The sequence below is a fragment of the Mchenga conophoros genome, linkage group LG23 (genome assembly GCF_057382185.1).
Source record: "Mchenga conophoros isolate Kocher_MC1m ecotype Shallow Benthic linkage group LG23, M_conophoros_male_GT1.1, whole genome shotgun sequence".
NCBI classification, from domain to species: domain Eukaryota; kingdom Metazoa; phylum Chordata; class Actinopteri; order Cichliformes; family Cichlidae; genus Mchenga; species Mchenga conophoros.
In genome coordinates, this window is record NC_140547.1 from 19,157,137 (window position 1) to 19,183,765 (window position 26,629).

At 39.9% G+C, this 26,629-nt stretch overlaps 1 protein-coding gene across 3 annotated transcripts in view; it reads left to right on the forward strand.

Moving 5' to 3' along the window:
• LOC146547075 (T-cell surface glycoprotein CD4-like) overlaps nt 1-19,166 on the forward strand; it is a 32,772-nt gene extending 13,606 nt beyond the window's left edge. Inside the window, exons 2-5 of one of the 3 annotated variants that reach the window (XM_085264083.1) lie at nt 3,699-3,858; nt 4,997-5,031; nt 13,261-13,575; nt 15,291-19,166. In XM_085264083.1, the coding sequence (XP_085120209.1) occupies nt 3,815-3,858; nt 4,997-5,031; nt 13,261-13,575; nt 15,291-15,430 (534 nt within the window). In that variant the 5' untranslated portion in view covers nt 3,699-3,814 and the 3' untranslated portion in view covers nt 15,431-19,166. Of the gene's footprint in view, nt 1-3,698; nt 3,859-4,062; nt 4,219-4,996; nt 5,032-13,260; nt 13,576-15,290 lie in introns of those variants that run through there. The other 2 variants (XM_085264085.1, XM_085264084.1) reach the window with 2 other exon arrangements.
• Nucleotides 19,167-26,629: the final 7,463 nt, after the last annotated feature.

Consider the following 26,629-nt stretch of genomic DNA (forward strand, 5'->3'; position numbering starts at 1 on the left):
ACATCTCTTGTCAGGGCCAGGTTTATGGCCCTCTCCTGGCTCAGAAATACCAATATAAATAAAAATGACCAAAAAAAACAAAAAACAAATTGTAAAAAAAAAGAAAAATCAAAGGAAAATGCATCCATCCTCTTCCGCTTATCCTTATCAGGGTTGTAGCAGACTGGAGCCTATGCCAGCTACCATAGGGCGAGATGCAGGGCACATTTTCCACAGGCCAGCCTGAGGGCTAACACACGAGACAACCATTCGCACTCGCACCTTTGGGAAATATAACCTAACCCCACTAACTGCATGCGTTTGGACTTTGGGAAGAAGCCGGAGTACCCGGAGAGAACCCACACAAACACAGGAGAACATGCAAACTCCACACAGAAAGGCAACAGTGCCAATCACCAGTGCTGCCAACAAAAAATGATAGAAGAAAAATCCTGTTTGGTCCGTTTAAACCAAAGCCTTCCTACAACACTCTTCATTCTGGCTCAAAGTTCTAGATTACCCCAGAGTAAACATAATGAAATGATTCAAATTATACACATGAGTGGAATAAAAATAGGAAATAATGAAATCTCTAAGACCAACAATAAAAGCCAGTGAGCTGAAGAACAGAATAAGAAATGAAATGATGATGAGGGAAATTTCTGTGCCAGATTCAAGTAATTTTCTCACACTAACAAAAGCCTTTAATTTCAAACACATTCTCCGAGCTGTAGTTTTCTTTTTGGCTCAAAGACAGCAGCGGTTTAACAACTCGCCCAAACAAACATTGAACAACACCTGTTAACACCTGACATGTTGACATGGAGAGAGAAAGTTTTTTGACTTGCTAAGATAAAAATCAAACCACTCACGCTTCACTAACGTCAAACAACGGTGTTACGTTCATACTTAAGATCGACACAACTGCTAAGTGTTCACATGTTCGCAACTGTGGCTGATTCCTTCTTCAGCCAGCCATCCATACACATCCTCATCAGTACAAACTGTTCAGCTTTGTGAAAGACATCACAGTTATAAACCAGATGACTGTAAAAACCTGATCAACAGGTTACATGTTCACACATGTCTTTACAGCTGTTTCAGGCCAAAATAATTGCTACCACAGTGGTGTCGGGGTGTTCCTGTTATTTCCTTTGATGTTGCTGTGAATTCGGTGCTTTGTTACATTCTTCAGTCTTTGGTTCTACTGAAGAGTTTCAGCAGAATACAGATTATTATTTTAACCTGTGTCTTTATGATGGTCTTCATTTTTGCTTTGTTCATTGCTTGTGGGATTTTTTTCGGACTTGATTGTCTCCAGTGTTTTGCTTTGAGTTTCACACATTGTCTGTACCTGTGTCTTTTACCTAGCTATTCACACTTTCCTGATTACCCAATATTACTGTTTAAACGTCTCAAGCACTTTTGCTTTCTTTGTAGCATGTTCAAAAATGCACAGTATTTAAGGCAATCCAGTATTTAAGGCAAAAACAGAGTTTGTATAATTCTAAAAAGCTTGAAAGTCAATAGTTGGTATGGCCACCTTTATTCTTCAACAATAGGCTGAAGGCCGAAGGTGTGTCAGGTTTTTCCCCGGGATCCTCAGCTGTAGATAGTTTTTTTTTTGTTTTGGCCTGCCATAGTTGGAAGCATTTGGCATCAGAAACGGGCATTTCTAAACAAAAGGCTGGCCCAACCCTTTTAAATACAGGAGGGGCAAAAATAAATTAAATTAATAACACGTAGTGGATGGTTCTCTGATGCAGATCCAGCAGAACGAGTTCCCACCAAGCGTACACCTAACTTGGTAGCAAGTGAAACTGACAGTTGCAATGCATGTACAGGAAATATGGAAACATTTATTGTATATGCAGTGAAATGGAACCCGAGGGAGGCACCTGAACCTTCAGCTAATACATTTATTATTAAAAAATGAAGGTAACCAGTTTGAAATACTGACTTCCAGAAACCTCCCATACCTATTTCCCACATGTATTGCTTTCATTGAACAACTACAGAGCGCTTTAAAAGCCAACGTGTTTCCTTAATGATGGTTTGACCTGTTTGGATTTCATTAACAGTAAATCCAACACGCTGCTCAAATTCCAGGTGTTCTAAACTTCATTGTGATCTTGAAACAGATCAGAATTTGATCTCAGGTTAAGTTATTCTGTAGAAAAGCTGAAGGTGAATTTGTCTGCTTTCTACAAAGCGATGCCACAGCTAATATGGGCGTGGTGTTAAACAACTAGCTGTGCAAACAGGATGTGTGCAGAAGTGTATCTATATGGTTGATCAGTGGTGTCAAAGAGGAAAATGTTGGTTTGTGGTACGAGTGGAGTCAGAGGAATAATTAGATCTACGATCTTAACACAAATATAGATTTTCATGACCTGGACACAGCAACCTTTGTTTACTGTTATTTCTGAAAAGGTGTTGTCACAACCTCTGACGCATTGGCACGGATACACGGACAATATAAACAAACATAAACAGTTACCACCAAAACAAGTTAAACTGGAACACCAGCAGGTTGATATTATATGGTGCAGATATCATTAACATTATGTTGGGATCATGTGGTTCTGGTTTAATCACAAAAAACCACAGAGACTCAGTGTTGAGATAAAATGATTTTTAATGTTTATTCTATGAGTAAAATGTTGCAAAAAGGAAAATGAATTTTTAAACAAAAAAGGATGTTAAAAAATAAATTTTTTGGAAATATTTAGATTTTTTAATGCTGGCATTCATTTGAACTGAGGTGACCTCTCTTTTCTCAGGGCTCAGATAAAGTACAAATAAAAATCACTGTTGCAATAATTAGTGACCTGAAAGCAAAGCACCGCCACAGAAACTACAGATAAAATGACAAACTTTACTTCCCCAAATCATACAGCTCCCACATAGTTCCTCCTTAACCAACTCCCAAACGAGCTGAAATTCTGCTGAAAAGAGAAACACAATATGATATAAATAAAAGTGATTAAAAGTCCCCCAGGCCGTCTATCCCCACTGAGATACTGCTGTGGCAGCAGAAGCAGCACACTAACACAGGCTGAAATGATATGTGCACAGTAGACAGCGGCGTCGAACAAAAAGCTATTACATCTCTATGACCACATCCAATACCTTAATACAGTTTGTAGAAATTTCTCTTTCCCTCTTGGGGAGTCTTAAAAATATATTTTAAAATTTCCGTTAGACGTTTTTTTCAAACCATAAAAACAAGTTTACATTCAGGATCTCACTGTGCCCAACGTGTATTATCGCGGGACCGTCATTCTACTGGATTTCATCCGTAACCCGGCTCCTAGAACGCGGAAGGTCGTTCCTCGGGAACGCCGCGGGACATGACAAATCGTCGGGATGTTACGCCTCAGGAGTTCATTATTTTTATTTTGATAGGTGAAAAAAGATGAAAAAAGAGTCTAAATCTTTTTGGACTATATATATATATATGCAGTAAATAAATATGTGGAGACAAAAAAAAAGAAACATTGAAGCTATTCTTGCATTAAAACAGTGTTTTTGTTTTTACTGTGATTATTTATTGTGAGCAGCAGGAAACTACCTGCAGGATTAAACGGGAGGAGGTGTTGCAGTAAATTTTGTCTCCCTGCACAATCCATGACTTTTCAAATAAACTTTATTTAAACAGTTTTTCTGTTTAAGTGTAATTACTGAAGTTTTTTTCTGTTTTTTCTCCCTTCACGCAGGCTCAGTGAGAACCATCCACACATGGACACGGCTGCAGAAGTCTCCGCAACACCAGTGCTTGAGGAGGCGCAAGAGGAGAAAGAGAAGACAGCATGATGAGGTTCCGCCTGTGCGCATGGTGTTTTCACTGATGTCAGGCAGTTGCAGAATATGTGATAGGTGCGTTACAGCTGGAAAATCTGCTTAATCTGGAGTTTCGGAGCACAAATCGCAACAATTTAGCAGAAATTTGACGTAGACGGCTTAAAAAACGTGGATTTTTAAATTTGGGGGTTGAAATAACATTGTAAACACACATAAACACAGCCGAGATATATTTAAAAAATATTTCTCATAGTATGTGCATTATTATTATACTGGACTTTTTAAAGCGGAAATGACTGCCTCTTGGCTTCCGTTTACTGGGATACGTGAGCCAGGAGTGTCTAGCTAGCTGGAAAACTAGAAGTAATAAGTAAATATACAATTTATTTTGGGCATCTGGGAGGGATAAAGAAACGGCATGAACAGTTTAATCAGGTCAGTAATGAAACCGACAACGACTGGGCCATAAAATGAGTGTGATGGGTCATCGAGGCTAACTACGTAGTTCAGCGTTAGCCGTTTTCTTTTAGCTTAAGCTACTTCCGGTAACTGGCCAACTTTAAAGAAGTCAAACAAGACAAACAGAATTTCTCTGAATTAACTGCAGATAAACGAGCTTCTCCTCATATAACCAGCTCACAGGGAGCCGCTTTAACTCCTGCCGCTTCTCCGCTAACTCATTTCACTCCATCGTCTTTAAGTTTGAAGTTAAAAACACGTCGAGATAACATTTTTAGATGAATAACACATGGTGAAACCCTGGATCACGGATGATTTTTAAAAGCTGAAAAAATCCAGACAATACTTCAGTTTTCTCTCATTTACGCTTAAAACTCCCTTTCTTAATAATCATTTTAAAAAAGCCCAACTTAACACCAAGAAAATATTTTATGAAGGTTTAACGTTCACGTTTTTGGCCATTTTTCCTTGAAAATGAAAAGACGAGTCCACTCTTTTGACTTTTACTTTTAATCTAGTTTAAGTTTTACTTTGGAAGGATTTTATATAATTAAAATGCTATTTCATTTTATGTTTTTACCTCTAATGCTTCATTATGGGTTGAATTTTCGCTTAAATACTCAATACTGCTGTTTCTGCACTTGAGCTTCACTGAACCTGCTCGTTGACATTCCTGGATTTGTTGGATTTCAGTATCATCAGCTGTGTCACAGGAGTTACACTGAAACCTGGGTGTCTTTCTTTGTCTCCACAGCCTGACGGTGTTCCTGCTGTGGAATCAGAGCGTGGGTGAGTCTAGCATAAAAAAACCTTTTTACTAGGGCTGGGTATCGTCACTGATTTCTAGAATCGATTCAATTCCAATTCACAAGGTCCCGAATCGATTTGATCCACGATTCGATTTAATTCGATTTGATTTGATTCGATTTAAATCTGGGAAATTTTGACAGTCAAAAATATAATTCAGATCAGTACATTTACATATTTTTGTATCAATAAAAAGGAAGCTGACACACGCAAGACTTTATCAAAGGTGTGAGCATCACAGTAGATGCCTTTGTGTCAAAGTAGCTGAAGATAAAACACAGAAAAACATGAAGGTGATTTTCCTGTTCTGGGATTTTATAAAAATATTCTGCAGTACATCAAAAACGAAAGAAAACCATTAATCAACATATGAACATTACCTCTGACGTTACAGCGGTTTTATTAGAGACACGTCTAAGCATTTTGAATAATTTTAAAAAGTTTAAATTTGTTCAGTATTGAACAGCAGAAATGAGGTTTTCTTTTCGGAAGAATGTAAAAGGGAAAAAAACAGCGGCCGACAGCCTGTAAACAACAGTAGTCTTGTGGGTAACAAGCAAGCGAATAATGAAGAAAACAGAGAGAGAGAGAGAGAGAGAGAGAGAGAGAGCTGTGCATCGCGTTGGAAGCAAAACAGTAAAAGTCAGAGTGAATTCATGACGATGTTTATGTGAAGCGTTTGGATCTTCTTTTGCTGCTGGTTCGGTCAATATTGTTTGGAGAGAGATCAAACTAACAGCTTTAGAATCGGCTCATAAAGGGCGTGAACACAAAGCGCGGACCCGCCGACAGATCAGAATCAGCGAGCTGTCGGCTTTCAGCCCCGACTGTGAGAAAGGCGACATCTAACTGATTCTGATCCGCGGGTCACGCTGTGTGTTTACGTCTATGTGCAGAATCCCTGTACCTGCTCTCATTTACTGTCTTAACTGTTTGGTGGTTATTGAAATTTTGTGATCTTTCACCTGAGATTCTGGCATTTCGGGCAAAATAAATTTATATTAAAAAATCGATTCAGGATTTTAATGAATCGATTTTATGTTATCCAAGCCAGAATCGATTTTAATCGATGAATCGATTATAAAAACCCACCCCTGCTTTTTACAGTCTAAAGTTTGGATGGATGTCATGACCTCTGTGAAATTTGAGCTTAGAATAGAATAATCCTTTAATTGTCCCACAAGGGGAAATTTGGGTGTAACAGCAGCAAGAAAGACAAATATACAAACAAACAGTACACAAGAGTTTCTAACATCAGATATTTCTTCAGGTATGCTTTTTTTTTTTTTTAAAAGGCCGATCCACTCACTTTCAGCCCTCCCTCACAAACACACATGAAAGTCTGACTGCATGTTTAATATTAACGTCTGAAACAGTGTTAAAAATAAAACCCTGACGTTTTTACCGGCCCTTCTGAACATAAAGTGAATCAATTGATTTGATTGGTAATTTATCTCAACATGTGAACAATATACAAGTACATTTAGAAAAGAAAATAAGAGAGAGAAAAAATACTATACAAATTACATACAAAAAAAACGTTCTGATTAATTTACATGTTGAAAGGGATTAATTAGAGGAATTAAAATCCATTAAAATGTTAAATTAATAAAATAAAACTCAGTTTCATATCAAGCAATCTGAAACCTCTTGTTATCCCCACCACAGCGCTGCTTTACATACACAGGCTGTGTGTACTTCTTAAAAATGGTTAAATGGTTCAGAAGAACTATAATAGTATTTTTTTTTTTTAACATGAAGTTTTTAGTCACAAAAATTAGTAAACGCTTTTTTCATTCAGCTTTCACGCTGGATCGAACAAATATGACAAATGATACCACAAAAGCAAAAACATCAGCAGAAATGAGAAAAAGAGTCTGGGGTTAGATTAAACACGGGCATATTTTCACAAGTGGATTACTTGCTCATTTCATGTACGAAGTCTTCTGAGGCCAATACATAACGGCGTGATCAGCAGTCAAGATTCTAACTGTAATGCAATGATGGCTACAGGCAAGCAGGGGTCAGACGGTCAGCATGCTGACAGCCAGAGTGAATGCTGCAAGATTTGTGACACATGAAAATGCTACTCTGTGGCAGTTTTAATGCCTCTTTGTATATTTAAACCTAGCCTGAATTAAGTTTATCAGTCAGCTTAACCTCAGACTACTCCTGAGCGATGTCCCTGCTTTCAAAGTCAGTCTCAAAAATGAAAACATTAGTTTAATGTTGCATTTCTGTGAAATATAGCACTGGTCACTAGTTGCTTTTGAAGTTTTTTATTTTCAAATATGGGACTTCAACACTTGAATTATTATTAATTTATATATTTATTTCATATTTTAACTAGCCAGTAGTGAAGACATTTATTAACGGATCTGTCTCAAATTGGAGACTCGGGGTGTTCTCTCACCTCAGTGTAGTTTTTCTTTGGTTCAGTGTTGGTTCTCCTTGTGTGTCAGGGTAATTTAAGATATTTAAATACAGTGTAATTAAATGTTTCCACCAAAAAAAAAAGACCTAAAACAGAAAACAGCTCTATGTGGTTAAGTATTGCAGTTTCAGTTCCTAGTCAGGTGTGAATCTTCTTCCTCTTTCTGGTTTCCTGCTGTTCATGTTCTTGTTGCGTTGCATCAGTTGAGCTGAACAAACATGAGAAGCATGCCATGGAAAGTCTGTGTGGCCCTCCAAAATAAACCAAAATTAAAACTGTGCAGTCATTAGAGAGTAGTTTGAGTGAGTTGGCAGTTCCTACTGACTAGTGTGGTCATTTTCTGAACGTAAACGGCTCGTCTCATTGTGGTACCTGCATGTACGGCAGCATGAGACAGACAGGAAAGTGGAAGATGCGAAAGAGTGGAAAATTTCTGGGCTTGGCAATTGTTGTTCCCTTTGTGGACAGAAGAGGATTTAGATCCAGTTTAGTTAGTGTATGTTTCCATGTGAGCAAAGAGCAGAGATGAGCAGGGAGTCTGTTGATACTGTGGCTACGCAATCACTTCTTCATACAGTGATGCACACAACAAAGAGGCTGCAGGGTGGCCGGAGAGTCATTAACGACATGGTTTTTTTAGGGTTCCAAATGGTCTGAGACCGTCCAACAGACTCCATGCCATCAATTGGCTAATCAGTGGCGTCACTCGATAAATCATGAGAGCGTCTCCTTCACCTAAATCAGGTATACCATCATCTCGGCGTCCATGTTGCATACAAATGACATCACAAGACACTTCCCTACGTTGCTATAACAACCCGATGTGCTTTAGGTTGTACTCGATTGTAATGGAAAAAAAGAGTCGTGCCACGTTGGGCCTGTCCCAGTAGGTACTATGGAAAAAAAACCCTAAAGACTGTGCAGAAAATCAGGATCCTGTTACCGTCTTTATGACTGGATTTATTACAAATGAATTAACCTTTATAATGTAAGCAGGTTGCCTGGAATTATTTTCTAGTTTCAGCTGTAAAATGATCATAAAATAATCTGTGAGTGTGTGGTTTTCTCCCTTGTTTATCACCAGCTCCAGGCCTGTGCTGAATACATGAAAGAATGGCGCCCCTCCAAATAAACAAAGAACAAACAAAAACAAAGATAAAATCCATAAAACTACAGTAAAGAAAAGTGAAATCACAGGAAAGAACAGAGGACAAAAATCAGTACAAATACATAAAAAAAGAGAAAAATCACAGCAAAATAACAGTAGAAAAACAAAAACGATAAAAAAACAGGGTAATAAAAATAAAAACACTCCCAAATTTTCCACAGATCTCTGTTACACTTAGTGATTAACTGACCTGTAAACCAACTGGGGATGCTGGACTCACATCAATTATTTTTATCATGTATTTGTTTTTAGTTTTTATGGTTCAAAGAATTATACAACTAGTGTGTCAGCTTATAAGCAATAAGCCTGGCTGCCAGAAAGTCTTTTTAGCTTGACAATGAGAAACTGAATGGGGGGGGGGGGGGGGGGGGGGGGGAGGCATGCTTGCGCTTCATCCAGAATATTCCTGGCAATCTCAGAGTGGACTCTGTGGGAAAAGAAACATGCATTAAAACAAATGTTATATTTGAAAAAAAAACCTAAAGAGCTGAAGTTCCCAGGTTTTTCTTGCTGATAAAACCCATTCATACCACCCTAAAGTAACTAACAGAACAGGGGCTTTCATTTCATTTCAGTCTGTACAATCAGCCATTAAAACATTTTATATAATTTTCCATGTTGATTTCTTACAGTTTACGAGTTGCTCTGATAAATGTCTCCCACTTACTACAGCAGGATGTTTTCTAACATGTAGGAAAACTGAAGAATATTATTGAAATGACACTTATTTTTTTCCTAAATGAAATCATCTCAGCTAAATGTGTAGTTAAACTTCACTGACAGACAGGACAGTTTCACTGGTTCGGACCACCTCGGATAAAAATGGGCTGTACGTCACCCTAATGAGTTTGATGTTCCTGCTTTACAGAGTAACAACCAGTGGAAAAGAAGCAGGATTTGTCAGATTCTGTACAAATCAGCTCCACACAGACAGATCTTCTGGCAGCTTATCTTTGTTTTTATTAAGTTAATTGTGTGAACACCCTCGTTTTGAACTCCACACACTAAAGTCACCACAGTTTAAATCCACTTTAACATTTGGCAGGTTAAGTGTTGAAGTCCCAAACCTTTATTTTATTTTTTTATTCACTTTTATTATTTTATACATTTTCCTTTGTTTATGAAGAGAAAAAAAGTTCAGTTTGATCTGATCTGCCTCAGGTTTAGTTTATTGTAATAGCCTGCCTTCACATTCATGATTCTGATCTCTGGTATTTGCAGATATTTAAAGATGAACTATTTCTAAGACCTGACTCACCTTTATGCAGAGGTCTGTAATCATGTAGGTCAGTGCCATTTAGTGAAGTATTTAGCTGATGAAGGACTTTGATTAAATCAAATCAAATCACTTTTATTGTCACATCACATGTGCAGGTACATTGGTACAGTACATGTGAGTGAAATTCTTGTGTGCGAGCTTCACAAGCAACAGAGTTGTGCAAAATACAATAACGTAAACAAGCAAAATACAAGAATGGCTAAATCTGAAACTAATAAATATATGTACAATATATAATAGTATATGCATTTCTGGATGTGTATACTAAATGTTTTTCTACGTGTGTGTGTGTGTGTGTGTGTGTGTGTGTATACACATTTTTTACAAATTAAATAGAGTAAAAATAAAATATATAAAATAAAATATACAGAGTTGAATATGTGCAAAACAGTGGCATTACTGTACAGTATGGAGTGCATAATGTTAAAGTTCCAGTAGTGAAGCTGAGGTGTCTATGACGTGTTCAGCAGTCTGATGGCCTGGTGGAAAAAGCTGTCTCTCAGTCTGCTGGTACGGGACCGGATGCTGCAGAACCTCCTTCCTGATGGAAGTAGTCTGAACAGTTTCTGGCTGGGGTGACTGGAGTCCTTGATGATCCTCCCCGCTTTCCTCAGGCACCGCTTCCTGTAGATATCTTGGAGGGAGGGAAGCTCACCTCCAATTATCCGTTCAGAGCACCGCACTACTCGCTGGAGAGCTTTGCAGTTGTAGGCGGTGCTGTTGCCATACCAGGTGGTGATGCATCCAGTGAGGATGCTCTCAATGGCACAGTGATAGAAGGTCCTGAGGATGCCGGGGCTCATGCCGAATCTTTTCAGTCTCCTGAGAAAGAAGAGGTGCTGCTGCGCCTTCTTCACTGTTTTGTTTATGTGTACTGACCATGTAAGATCCTCAGCCAGATGTACACCAAGGAACCGGAAGCTGCTCACTCTCTCCACAGCAGCGCCGTTGATGGTGATGGGGGTGTGTACTTCTCTGCACCTCCGGAAGTCCACTATCAACTCCTTTGTCTTTGCGACGTTGAGGGTGAGATGGTTGTCTTGACACCAGTGGGTCAGGGCGCTGACCTCCTCCCTGTAAGCCGTCTCATCAAAGTTGGTGATAAGACCCACCACTGTAGTGTCGTCCGCAAACTTCACAATGATGTTGGAGTTGTTAGTGGCTGTGCAGTCGTAGGTGTAGAGTGAGTACAGGAGAGGGCTCAGTACACACCCCTGTGGAGCACCAGTGTTCAGTGTGATGAGGGGATGAGGTGATGCTGCCCAGTCTGACCACTTGGCGTCTGTCAGACAGGAAGCTAAGGATCCAGCTGCAGAGGGAGCTGCTCAGTCCTAGATCCTGCAGTTTCCTGTCCAGCTTCGAGGGAACGATGGTATTGAATGCTGAGCTGTAATCTACAAACAGCATTCTCACATACGTGTCTCTCTTCTCCAGGTGTGACAGGGCAGTGTGTAGTGTCAGGGCTATGGCATCATCAGTGGACCTGTTGTGGCGGTATGCAAACTGTAGAGGGTCCAGTGAGTCGGGTAGTGCAGAGCAGATGAAGTCCCTGACCAGCTTCTTGAAGCATTTGCTTACGATGGGGGTCAGGGCTACAGGTCGCCAGTCGTTCAATGAGGAGATGGTGGAGGATTTGGGTACAGGGACGACGGTGGCCATTTTGAAGCAGGCTGGGACTACAGACAGAGAGAGGGAAAGGTTGAAGATGTGCGTGAACACTCCAGCCAGCTGAGCCGCGCATGACTTGAGGACGCGGCCGGGAATCCCGTCCGGACCAGTAGCTTTGCGCACGTTCACCTTCCTGAAGCACTTCCGCACATCCTCCTCAGACACAGTGTGCGCACTGACGTCATCTGCGGTGCGCACACTGTCCGGTCTCATGGTGTTCGCTGTGTCGAATCTAGCGTAGAATACGTTTAGATCCTCACACAGAGAGGCCGTGGTCTGCGGTGTGCTGGTTTTCCCTCTAAAGTCTGTGATCGTGTTTAGTCCCTGCCCCATACTCCGAGGGTTGTTAAACTGTTGCTCCACCCTGTCCCTGTACTCACGTTTGGCTGCTTTGATCGTCTTCCGGAGTTGGTAATGTGCATGTTTGTAGTCCGATGTGTTCGCGGAGGCAAAGGCGGTGCTCCGTGCCGCGCGAACATCTCCGTTAATCCAGGGTTTTTGATTTGGGAAGGATTTAACTGTTCTGGATGGGACGACATCTTCCACGCATTTCCTGATAAATCCGCAGACTGAGTCTGTGTATTCATCAATGTCCCTAGCAGCCACGTGAAACATTTCCCAGTCCGCGTGATCAAAACAGTCCCGCAGCGTAGATTCCGATTGGTCCGTCCAACAGTGCACCGCCCTCCGGGTTGGAGCTTCCCGTTTCAGCTTCTGCCTGTAGGCGGGCAGGAGCAGGATGAAGCAGTGATCTGATTGGCCGAATGGGGCGCGGGGGAGGGCTTTGTACGCATCCCGGAAAGAGGTGTAACAGTGGTCAAGTAGCCGGTCTCCACGAGTGTTGAAATGGATGTGTTGGTGGAGTTTGGGTGAGACTTTCTTCAGGTTTCCCTTATTAAAGTCTCCGGCTGTGATAAACGCTGCCTCTGGGTGTGCGGTTTCCTCACTGCTGATCGCGCTGTACAGTTCCCTGAGTGCTCTGTCAGTGTCGGCTTGTGGGGGAATGTAAACAGCCGTAATGATCACTGCTGTAAATTCCCTCGGTAGCCAGAATGGCCGGCACTTAATCATCAGGTACTCCAGGTCCGGTGAGCAGAAGGATTTGACCGGGTGCACAGAGTTACAGTTACAGTTAGGAAAAGAGGGAAGCTGTTCTTGGCTTCAGCTTGCGGCCCCTCAGTCTCAGGACAGACATTAACAGCTGAATCAGATTAATTAATGCTAAAATACTGCTCATGTTCTTCCTCTGCTGTGAGATTTTCCCTGTGCTCAAAGTCACATGATGTTTGCAGGTAACTCACTCACAGCACTGAGCATGAATTACACAGTGCAGCAGCATTTACTGAGTATTCCCATCATCGTCTGGCAGATTTTAATCACAGTAAAAATTTACAGTCCTCTGCATATTTAAAGACATTCATGAGGGTTTACTAAGCAGGAGAACATCCAGTGAGTGTTTTATGTGTTTAAGGTTTTTCCAAACAACAGACTGATTCCATAAATTGGCTTGTGATGATTTGGTTCAGAGGACAGAAGTTTATCCAGAGAAAAACTGGAACATTAAGTTTTTTAGTCTGTTGCTTAAACAGTGAGCTAAAGCACAGAGCTGTGGTGAAGCTGTGCACAGGTAATCTGTAACTCACCTGTCCTGTCGTCCTGCAGTCAGCAGCCAGTCTGTGAGGACCGGCTTCATCGGGGGTGAGGTCCTCCTGCCCTGCGTCTACTCTGAAAAGCTGCCCAAGGAGGTCAACGCCTTCTGGAGGGACAAGGATGACAATGTTGTGTTGGACATCTTCAACGGCAGAGAGGGTAAAATGGATCCAAAGTTCAAAAGTCGCGTGTTCAGCTTTCCAAACCAATACGAGACTGGAAACTTCTCCATCCTTATAAAGGGCCTGAGGGCAGACGACGCCGGCCCGTATGACTGCCACATCACCAAAGTGGACTATCAGACCAAGATAACTCTGAAAGTCACAGGTCAGTTCAGCAGCACGAGCACCTTATTAGGAACACCTCAGTGTTTGTGCAGCAGCAGCTCAGGGGTCTTTGAAAAGTGCAGAAAATGATCATGCTGCTGTGAATAGAAATCAGGACACGTTTCCTCTTTAGATCTAATTCAGTGCAGAAACTGTTCACAGTAAGTGTCGATGAAGTCTCGAGCTCACAAAGAGCTGACTGCTGCACAAAAATCCTCTTTATTAATCCATTCTCTCTCTGAACAAATACACGTGCTGCAAATCTAGCGTGCAACTCTTATTATCCTGTTGTTGTGGTGCCTGACTCTTTCCACATTATAAAACTATGACATCACTACAATGTGATTTGTGTCTTGCAAGTGTTGAAGCTGGACACCATTAGTTTTATTGCTGCAGAAACAACAACAACGCAACAATATCAGATCGAGTCAAAGCTGGAGTTGGTGGCTCGTTATGTATCTGCTGCGTCCATGTGGCCCTATATGTGTCACAGATAAACAGCATGAACCCTGATCAGTGAGTGTGAGCTCAGGTATGGGGATAAAAACTTTTTCAACTGCTTGTGGCTCGTGCAGCAGGTCAATATCAGGTGAAACTTGAACTCAGACAGCACCAGACTCCATTCAGATTTTCCCCAATTTAAGAGGCTTTTTAAAAATATCCTCCGTGTCCTGCAGGTGAACATGAGTTTGGTTATCAGACTATTAAGCAGCCCCATCAGTGGCTCTGTGCTGCAACACTGCCACCTGCTGGACTGCACCTACACCTGTGAACACATTTGAATCTTTAAAGAGTTCCAGTGTTGTGTTTGCCTTTTAAATATTGTTCACTTTTCATATTAAAAAAAGTAAAAACAAAAACTTAAATCTGAATCTAAAATCCAAAGCAGCACTACAAGAGGAAGAAAATAATTTTATTAGCTTTTTTTTTTTCCTTTTTTTTGTTCGTTTCTGATCTTCCCACAATATTTTAGTATTCCACTGTCAGGCGTGTTTTTAGAAGCAGCATACAGCATACATGTAGCTTGCCATCACCAGTGTGTGAATGTGTGTGTGAATGGGTGGATGACTGAATGTAGTGTAAAGTGCTTTGGGGTCCATAGGGACAAATTAAAGCGATATACAAATACAGGCCATTTACCATTACATCACCTACAAAGCTGCAGTAGTGTTAAAACTGAGTGGATAAAAGAGGAAACAGACCTTTTAGAGCTCAAACACTGACTAAAATGAACAGCTAATTTACTGAACCACTAAGGCAGGGCTGCCCAATCCCAGTCCTCGAGAGCTACTATCCTGCAGCTTTTAGATGCATCCCTACTCCAACACAGCTGAATCAAATGAATGGCTTGTTATCAGGCCTTTGCCAAACACGATGGCATGCTGAAGAGGTAATCAAACCATTTGATTCAGCTGTGTTGGAGTAGGGATGCATCTAAAAGCTGCAGGACGGTAGCTCTCGAGGACCGGGATTGGGCAGCCCTGCACTAAGGTGTGCCTTGTGCGGATTTGACTTTGGGCTGATTTGACAGCATAAAGCAAAGATAGCGCTGCTTCCCAGCAAACTTACAAATGCTACACTTAAGAAGTTGCACTTTAAAATTTAAAAAAAGTAACAGAAAGCATCTTTATTTTTAGGCAAACAGAAGAAAAGAAAAAAGTGTTTTTTGCACGTTCAGCTCTGATTAAACTGATGTTTATCTGTTTTGTGTTGCAGAGAAGCCCGCCGTTAAAATAACGACTCCACGTCCTTCGCCTCCTGTGACTGCTTTGCCTCGGGGTGCAGCGGTTACCTCCTCCTCCCTGCAGCACCTGACTCTCCTCTGTCCTGCTCTGTTTGTGCTTTTCTTCTCTTGAAAGTAGGCACAGACTTGAGTTAAAGTTGGGTTTAGCTTTAATCAAAAACTAGATTATACCTTAAAAATAACATTTCACACTGTCGTATAAAGTAAAACCCTTCTTTTCCATATTTGCTCTAAATCTGGTAAATGTATAATGGAGCTGCTTTGAATTATTGACATCCATACATCTATCGTCATTATATACAGCTATCGTCTTAACGTTTCATCCTTCAGCTCAGACGACTGAAAAATTCCTCTTCTGCCTCGAGGCATTTCTTATTAGACTGTTCAGTGTGCTGATGTAACTCATCCTCCAATCAGGTGACAGAAAAATGTTAAACCTAAACCTCAGCTCGAAACCACCTGCGACCGTTACACTCCGACTCACCCGCTGCATCCACCTCCACCTGTTTTCAGCCCTCCAAAACAAACATGAATGAACTCGCTGCACTGATGTTCATGACATCAACGTTAAATTGATCCATTTATAAACAGTCTCCCAAAGACAGGCTGTCATGTTATTCAATGTATGTTGACAGTCATAAAGATAGTCGTTTAGCTTAGTCTTGCTAATCAAGTCATCTGCCCTGCTGGACACGCTGTGTCATGACACCAGAGATATCGGTGTAGTCCTGTTTAGATCTGATTGGAGTCAGATGGTGTTTTCAATGCTTTTCAGTGCTAACTTCATGCTGTGTTACTGGAAAACAAAGAAATAACCTCCAAAATGTGTAAGTATCCATACTGGCCAATATTGGTTAATGCCTGAAAAACTGATGAACCAGTCTCCTGGCTGATATCCATCCGCTGAGTCAGGTCAGCCTCCAAATTCAATGATTTCAAAACTGAGTGTGGCCCTGAAAGGTCAAACAGCTGCAAGTAGAAAAGTACTCCAAAAACACACCAAGTACAATAAAAGAAAAACAAAACAAAACCTCACAAAAAGTTATTTTTTAGTAATGTTTTTTTCAATTTCCTTTCTGTTTTGTGCACTTGTTCCATTTGTTGATGTTTTCTTATGTTGCAGTGCATTTGACCTTTGAGCGCCACCATTTAAATAAATCAAAAATAAGTTCTATGGAGAGCTGACGAGGTTTTAAAACCAGTCATTATTTACCCCTATTGAAGCTCTTTTGATGCCCGAGACCAAAAAAGGACATTACAGCAGAAGAAGAAGAAAAGTATCCGAACAACATTGATACGACCCAGATTACTGTCATAAACAGAAAAATACAGTTGTTCGACTTTCCGAGATTGCTGCCGGACCTTTAACGTCTAAAGTTTCAGTGTGTGTTTCATTATAATTGTACTCAGATACTTCTGTGATGGGCCGATATTAGTCATATTGATCAAATTGGAATTCTTCCACAGAAAACACCTTTATAAAGCTGATTTACATTGTTCACGTTCTTTGTCGATCGCCAGGAGGGAAGTGCTCCCTATCATCTATGAATAAAACAGGAAGTCACACTGTCAGGCAGATTTAACAGGCTTTAATCTACCTGGATGTTTCACAGTGACACCATATAGAGACTGATGTTTGCCACAGACCGGGATTGTGAAGGTTTTTGTTTTTTAGGTTGTGTTCATTTCAGTGATTCTCCTTGCATGTGTGTCTGTGTATCACTGACGTAAAAAGCATTAGTTTGATCCAAAGACATTCAACATCAAATGAATCTTTAAAGTATCAGATGTGTGAAACATGTGAGAACAATCGGCCACTACATGGAGCTGTCACAGTTATGATTATTATTATTGTTAGTAGTATTATTAATAATTGTTATTATTGTTGTTATTATTATTTATTAACAATGGAGGAGCTCCAGCAAATTTAAGACTTACTAAATCTGATGGCATGGATCTCTGCAGAAGATTAGCAGCTTCTAAAGGAGGTCATTGTACATTATGCAGTTTGTTTTTCTCTGTTTTTATTTGAAGAAATTACTGTTGAAGGAAAATAAGCACTTACAACTAAGCTGTTATTTATTATTGATTAAAAAAACCAAAATGTAAAAGTAATGTTTACTAAAAACAGCAAAACATCCAACACAATCCACACAAGTGTGTGTGAATGGGGATGACTGGATGTGTAAAGTGCTTTGGGGCCCTTAGGGACTAGTAAAGCGCTATACAAATACAGGCCATTTACCATTTACAATCCAACAAAAACATGACTTTATTACAATCGGTGCTGAGAATAGTCAGTAAAATGTCAGCTTTATTGTCTGCGTCTTCTATCATTTACTATATAATACTGTTATTAAAGATCTGCTGTGTTTTATATATTTATATATATTGTTTCGGCTGCAGATGGGTCAAAACATCCCGAAGCTCCCTTTAAGCTTCATCTTGTTTACCGGCATATTTTATGTTTATGAAGTGACGAGAGATCAAAAAGCTGCAACGCAGATGTGTGTGAGTCTTCCCAGGTAGCACAAAGAGCTGATTAACCGATTAGTGGACTGAGCAACAGTTCAGCTCTGCAAACGATACTACTCGCTTGATTTTCAGGGTTCAGTCCTCAAACCACAGTTTGAGTTTTCTTGCACAAGCCAATGCGTCAAAGTTGTTTTGCTTCCATAGTCAAAGATTTACTCCCAACTTTCATACCTCAGATTTTATCTGTCAACATTTCAGGTTTATTTATTATCTGGTTTAATTGTTGCAGTGTCATAGTAGAGATCTTAACAAAATGTTAGGGTCAGGGAACGAACGAGGATCCTCTTTCGTTTGTATCAGTTTTTTGTTTCATTTTTTTTTTCTCTTTTCAGCGATAAGGATGATAACAGATCAGTGGTTTAGTCTTCTTCATCAACATGTGGGGTTAACTGTCTGTTTAATTACACAAAGACTCTAGGCACTACAACGTTCAGCCAACTTGTTGGCTTTAAGTCATTTTCAGATTAGTTTGTGTTAAGTTTTAATATGAATTATTCTGCCTGTCAGTCATTCGATGAAGATCAATCAGTTGTGTTCAGTGTTTTATTTTCATAATTTGTTTTGTTCCTTGGCTTAGTTGTTGTGTCATGGAGGTATTTGTCAGGGTTTCAAAGCCTTGGAAACATCCAGTGTTTTTAGTTTCTTTGCTTCAGCTCAAGTTTAAGCCTGTTTATCATACAGTTTTAAGTCAGGACAGACTGAACCAAAGTCCAGGATCTTTTCCCTTATACCAACTTAATCAACCAATAGCATCGTGGTCATGTGACCAGGATCATGTAAGTGTAACTACTGCTTGCTCTGGTGTGACCACAGGTGGCGCTACAGTGTTTCTCTTGTAGAAAACATCAAAGAAGCTGCGACCGCACATAAACTGTCTGTCAGTCACCCAATCAGTTAATCGATCAGCTCTGATGTGCCGTGTGTTTGTGTATCGCCGCGCTGTTACAGTCTGAATGGTGAGGGTCTCTGCTCAGGGTACCTGTGATGTCTGAAGGTAATCACAGCAGTCATGTGACCCTGGTCCTTTTCATTGTAGCAGACCATGGTGTGAAGTGTGGAAAGCAACCCAGAGGCATTGTGGGAAATTTAGGAAAAACTGGTAGCTTTTTTTTTTCTTCTTTTCTTCCCTGTTTCTGGTTGTTTTTAATGCAGTTTATTTAAACTGGATTCAAACCTTTGTTTTGACTCTGAGTGTTATGTTAAGGAAGGTGTTGATGACTTCAGACTTCCTCAGCAGTTCTGGTGTGTTTGTTACATCTGACGTTTGCAGGTTCATTGCTGAAGCTCAATAAAAACCCAACAATAAAACGAAACGTTTCTCAGTGTTTTTGTTCTGTAGTAACAGTTTCCTGCCACAAGGAGGAGCCACTGAATCCACTGTGACGATGGAAATGTTTAATTATCAATGAGAAATGTTTATGCAGTAATTTATATTTTACACTTACCATGTGAATTTGTTTTGTGTGTGTGTGTTTTACTAAATAAAGAGTTAACAATCAGATGTCAGTCCCACTGAAGCCAAGTTCAGATAATTAAATTGAAAGAGATTTAAAAATGTGTCTTTGAGGTATTCCCTGTTATTGTTTATGATTGGTTTGTGAAACAGCTGATTCATTAACTGATTCATTCAGTTAATGGAATGATTGAATAATAAAGTCCCGTTTAAACACAAATTGTTCTACAATAATTAAAAACGAACTTTTTTTTACTCTTTTGTCTTTTTTTTTTTTTTTTTTTGTTTCTCTGAAACTATCTGCATCATGTCGGGGTGTAACATGGTGATATAGATAAGTGGCAGAGGAAAAATGTGGACAACAAAAGGCTTTAAATAAACGTAATCAGCGCCTGCAGTGATGAAGCTGCTGTAGTGCTCTATTCTGATGAAGGTGAGCACAGTGTGTCAGAACGAGCTTCATCTGAAGGGTGGCTGACCTCCGTCTTAGAGATGGGATGAGGAGAGTAGAGCCAAAACTCCATGAATCTGTGACCTCTCTATTAGTGAAGATCCTTTAGCGTCCCTCTGGATCAATGGATGAACTCCTGGAGTCAGGAAAGGTTGTGTTTCTGATCGACTCAATCAACATCAGTCAACATCTTGGTTTAAAAATAAATGACATGAAGCAAAACATTCTTTTTTTTTTCTTTTTTTTTTTTTAAATTAAGATAGCTTCAGGCTGTGATTTTGGCCTTGGTTTATTAAATAATACACCACAGTGATGAACCTGTGGTGACACCCTAGATGAAGGTGGTGGTAGTTCTTATTTTTGCAGGTCGACTGCTGTGTTTGATTCTTGGTGTTTGGAGGAGTAGCTCTAATGATGGACCTTGAATGTTCCAGCCCTGATAAGTGCTACAAAGGCAGGCTTTGTTTGGGAACGTCTTTGTGTACAAAGAATAGCTGAGGCAGGTGGCTGGAAGAGGGAAGTCTGAGCATTTCTCTTGGATTATGAGGCAGAAAACGGATGGTTCATTCAATAATGAATATATGATGTTCATGTACCTTTGGTTATTTCGTATTTCTGCAAATTTTAAAATATAAGCCAACTAATACATGGTGATTCAGGACAAATATCTCATTTTATTCCTTCCTTTTTGGTAACTTCAGCAAAGAGTCTAAATATTCCTTTAGGCGTATTGTAACACACTCCTTCAACGCAAACCATGAGGGGACTTTTCCATTTATGAGGACACAGGTTGTAAATCAAACGCAGCATTCATTTCTACTCTGCTCCACCCTCCTGTGGTACTCAGCTAAAAATAAAAAAAGGACATATTCACAATCTTACAAAGCTACATTATTGTCAGTAAATTTGGAGAACCTCTTTTGGTCACAGGACCCTTGAGCATCTGTAATCTGTACTTATAATACTACTAATTATTAATTAATTAATATATTAATTAATATATTAATATTCCATATAATATATTAATTAATATAATGATCATAATCTGTGCATCTGTCCTGAATCCCGCAGCTGTATTCAGTACAGATGTCAGTTGTACGCTGGTGGACTTCCCTTTTAGTGAGAGTAAATGCAAACAGGAAGCATCACTTTTTAAAGGATTTCACATCCTCATCATTAAAGCTTTTCTTCTCGGTTTTTACTGTAAATGTCGCTTCTGTTTTTCACAGCAACACAGAGTCATTTTATTTCATTGCATTTACTACAGTTTTCTGCTGTGTCAGTGTGTGGGCCTCACTGCTCATCTGAGAGCTCACATCTTCAGTAGCACTTTATAGTGATGTCATATAATAATAGTAGTAATTTAAAACAGATGTATTATTCAAGAAATTCAAAGTGTTTATTGTCATGTGTCACAAGAGAAAAGGCATTTCTCTGTGCAATGAAATTCTTTCTTTGCTGTCCACCCACAGATGCCGATTAATATATACAATAGAAACAGAACATGTAAATACAAATAGTACAAATAAATAAATGTAGACAGTAAAGGAGACAAAATATGGAGATCTGAAACAGAAATGTGTGTAAAAGAGCTATAGCTTAATGTGTAAGATGACCTGATGTGCAAAATAAATGTATTATTACTGTTCAAAATGGGTCAGCTGTTCAAGAGTCTGATGGCAGTGGGCAAGAAGGAGTTGTTGAGTCTCGATATTCTGGATTTCAAACTTCTGAACCTCCGCCCTGAAGGCAGAAGTGTGAACAGTCTGTGTTGGGGGTGTGTGGGGTCTTTGAGGATGGAGGCAGCTCTCCTCTGGACTCGATGATGGTAGATGCTCTGCAGAGAGGGCAGCGGTGTCCTGGTGATCTTCTCCACAGTTGTTATCACTCTCTGCAGGCGTTTGCGGTCCATAGCAGTAGTGCTGCCGTACCATGCAGTGATGCAGCTGGTCAGTGTGCTCTCCACAGTGCAGCTGTAGAAGCTGCTGAGGATCTTGGCCGACATACCAAATTTCCTCAGCCTCCTCAGGAAATACAGCCGCTGCTGAGCCTTCTTGACCAGCTGTGTGGTGTTCAGTGACCAGGTGAGGTCCTCGGTGATGTAGACGCCCAGGCACCTGAAGCTGCTCACCCTCTCCACTTCAAGGCCCCGGATAGACAGCGGTGGGTGAGGCCTCCTCTTCTTCCTCATGTCCACTATCATCTTCTTTGTCTTGTCAGTGTTGAGGGTGTCCTCACACCATGACACCAGACCGGCCACCTCTCTCCTGTAAGCCGCCTCGTCTCCTCCAGTGATGCAACCGATCACTGCAGTGTCGTCCGCGAACTTCAAAATGATGTTATTCTGAATATTGTTATGATTATCACATGCAGTGATAGCTGTAAATTGTATATAAATGACATATTGAGGTGTAATATGTATAAATGATGAATTAAGCGCTTGCTCTGCTTACTTTGTTTCCTCTGCAGGTGAAGGTAGAAAGTGTGTGTGAGCTGATGTGAATTCAGCAGCATGGATCAGTGTGAGGACAGAGAGGAGGGAGTCCCTCCCTCTAAAATCACTCTGTGTGGGGAACATGAGAGCCAGACCAAAGCTCAGAGGTGAGGTACAGAGGTACTATTCACACTCAAAACTGTGTCACAGGCAGGATGATGAAGACCAAGCAGCAAAGAGTAAACTCAGGTCACTTGGACCTTGTGCTGGACCGAGTTGAAAAACAGGAGGAGGAGTCCCAGGAATTATTAGAAAAATATAGTTTCCATTTATTTAACCCCCAAAAATTATATTTACAAGACTAATAAATGTTGAGCTCATAAAAGAGGCCAAAGAAACAAAACTGAACTGAACTCAGGCAACGACTGCAAACTTAACAAACCAAATGACTGCTACATACAAACACAATTGACCTAAACATGAAATGACATACAAGGGTATATATAATGGCTGATCAGACCATTGTGACACATGAGGGGGTAACAAACAAACACAATCATAAATCACAAACGATGCAGTACAATCTGGTTTGTTAATAAACTAAACACCAAAGAAGAAAATCAAAAAAAACCCCCATTAAACCCTAAACTCAAATATTTAATTAAATACAAATACTTTGTTTTTAAAGTAAAGAAAACACACATTCCCCCCTTCAGCAGGAAGTGGTGGTGTGGTCCAATTATCTTCCTTTGTATCTAATGATTTCAAACCCTGGCTACCATCTTTTGTCCAGCAACTCCCAGGGATGATGGCAGGTAAGAAATAAAAAGACAAAGGTTAGTCAGAAAGCAAAGAAATGAAGTAGTATGAATACATAAGTAAACTAAATGTGCACGCTTACAAATAGAACAAATGTATCCAAACCAATCAATAAAGTTATTGGCAACTAAAATGTATTACTATGTTCAAATGAAGAATGAAAATACAAAAGTTACCGACTTTAGAGTGTGGCCACGGGTTTGGCCATCACAGACCTCTAAGCAGAACACTGACCTAACAATTAGACTGTCCTTTTTTAAGAAAGACTGTCTAAAATGACAAGATTCAAGGTTACTGCAAAATTACAAAAATTAAAATTTGATTAAATTTGATGTTAGTCGCACAAAAATGTTGATTTTTATGGTTTAAAAGCCTATATTATCTGTTGTTTGACCAGTCTATTTGTTTTTTTTCTGTTAATAACTCAGATGTTGGTGAGATTTTATAAAACGACTCTTTCTTGTTCATTGTTTAGTGTACGAATTATCAAAAACGTTCTCTTACTTTATCAGATAAAAAAGACAGACGGGCTTTTAAAGGAATGGCTGTGGGAAACTCTGGCGACTTTGGGAACTGAAGAGCTGAAAAACTTCAAGTGGTGTCTGCAAAATGTTACTGAGTCAAGGGATGGCTTCAAGCCAATCAAAAAGAGTCGACTGGAGAACGCAGACAGACTGGACACAGTGGACCTGATGGTGCAGATGTACGATACAAAGACTGCAGCGGTGACAAAGAAGATTTTAAAGAAGATCAAAAGGAATGAAGGTCTGCTATTTAGAGGAAATATAAAGGCTGTACCTGTTGTTTTAAACAATAATGAAAATGAATCCATTATTGGTTTTCAACAGGACAACCATTTCCCCAAATTCTGCTGCAGGATCAACCAGCTAATGCCACAGGTATGTGTTCATTATGGTACTAAATCATACTACGCAAAGACTGATAATATAACTGTAATATATGTAATAAAAAAGGGGGGAGACGAAATAGCTGATTTAATCGTGGCTCAAGAGTTGGGAGGTCGCCTTGTAATCGGAAGGTTGCCGGTTCGAGCCCCGGCTCGGACAGTCTCGGTCGTTGTGTCCTTGGGCAAGACACTTCACCCGTTGCCTACTGGTGGTGGTCAGAGGGCCCGGTGGCGCCAGTGTCCGGCAGCCTCGCCTCTGTCAGTGCGCCCCAGGGTGGCTGTGGCTACAATGTAGCTTGCCATCACCAGTGTGTGAATGGGTGGATGACTGGATATGTAAAGCGCTTTGGGGTCCTTAGGGACTAGTAAAGCGCTATATAAATACAGGCCATTTACCATTTAATCTAAACCTTTCTCACCTTTCCACAATTCACTAACTTGCTTCTGTGTGAAAAGGTGAGTCTGTCCATATCTAACCGCAAACGCTTGAGCCACGATCGCCTCTAATTAACATAAATATTTTATGTTACAAAGTTTCAACACATATACTAAATGTTGTGAATTTTTAGCTTCATATAACAAATACTTTAAAAAAATGTTCCAACTCACTTTCAAACCATTTTTTTCACATGAATATCTAAGAAAACATGGTTTAAATGACAAGCCTGAAATTTTCACTAGTCATTTTTGCCATCAACCATCAGCATCTGTAATTGTGTATTTCAGACAAATGCATCACATGTCTCTCTATTAGCGTATCAAGTAGTCCTTTAAAATCCCATATTTGTGTGTACTTAATGTTTTCAAGACCTACTCCTACCATTTTGAGCCCTTTTGTCCTAGAAGAGTCTGATAAGTATAGAACTTTTTATTTTAAACAGCCTTTGAGATATCGATGTTTAAACATTGCCTCAGATTTCAGTGTGCAAAAAAAAAAAAAAGACCTGAAAGGAACCTTTCTTTAAAAAGTCCTCCGCCAAGTCCTATATCCTGAAACTAATTGGATTTATGAATCTAAAATTTGTCAGCAACCATTATACATGTTCAAACTTTGTGTCACAACATTTTGATGTAAATTTGAGATGGTTGAATAGAAGACCAGTGTTGATTTGAGATGAATGACCCGTTTAATAATCAATAATCTTGTGAGACACACAAGTTTCGTTGTGACTCAGTGTGACCACTGGAGGGAAGTAAAGACTCTTTTGCAACATACAATCACGCTGCAGACAGTGCACAGAACACTGGGAGAGGTTTACTCATGCTTATAAGTCATCCAGAAATAAATTTAAACTTGGCCCAGAAGCAGCACCTGCTGTCTGGACTACAAGATTTTCGATTAGTTTCCATGCTCAAAAATATAAAGTACAAAGATATAGAGTTAGAAGTTTTAAAGCTCAGTTATTTGGATAGATAACGTCTCGTGTATAATTCAGGGTTTTTTGATTACATATTTTAGGTTCACTACCATGCACAGACACACACATACACACACGCATAAAATTAATTGTAATTGAATATTTTTTGTTGTGTAATTTCATTAAGAAAAAGTAACTGTAAGGATCTGTGTTGCTTCTTAATTTGAAGCTGCTAACACGTTGCTCTGATGGTTGGATTAAAAGTTCTAAAGGTTTTTAAATCAACCTTGAAATTGTCCAAAACAGCTGATTCAATACAAGCTTTGTGCCATCGATTTATTTAATGTAGCAAAACCTTGTCAGTCATTAACAAAGAGCAAAAGAATAATAAAAAGTAAATGATGTAGCAGGTGGGTCAGACGGGGTCAGTTCAGCTCTGAGTGGGTGGAGCGCTCAGTGGAAAAGAATGAGATAGAGGGGTGCAGCAGCAGATATGGATCTGTTCTCAGCGGTTATTAGGACAGAAAAGAAAGTCAACAGCCAATCAGAGCTTCCCTTTGTGCAGCAGCTGGGCTGTGTGGGTTTCTGTGCGAGTTGGGGGTTTTCACTTTAATGTCACAGTGACAGTTACAGCAACAGCCACAGTTGCACAATAATTCCAGAAAGTATTCAGACCCCTTCACTGCAGTGACTCCGTGTGCTATAATGATGAAATCGAATAAAGTTTTGTTTGTTTAGGTTTTGTTTTGTTTTTTTCACCAAACATTAGAAGTGAGGTCAGCTGCATCCTACAAAACCAATACAGGGAACACAAACTTGTCTTTAATAATGTTGGTCCTACAACATCTAAGCTGGTGTTTATTAAAATCAGTCATTAGGATGAATTTTAGGTTAGCTGTACAAACCAGCATTAAGGTTAATCTGAGCTACACTAGTGTTACATTCAAGACGAGGTCACGTGCTTATTCACATGAATGCAGGTTCGACTTTAGTGGTCAGTAATGACGAACACAACTTAAAAGTATATGTGAGAGATTTTTGGTGCAAATAGCACCATTCATGCATAGAATATGGAAGAAATCACAGTTAAACAGTATTATAGGAATTTAAAGTTTATGAAGTGATCGCATGAGAACAGTTCAGCGCTGAGTCTCGTACATCCTGCTCGTATGAGAAGACAAACCACACAGAGACAGACTTGGAAACCGCTGAAACAAACAACTTATTGTTCTTCTCGAAACAAACACCAGCGCTTCACCTCACATGTTTTTATTTCACTTCCACTTGATCATGTTTTTACTTGCTCCACCTAAACACATTAAATGAAACAATGATAAGTTTGGAATCAGGGCTT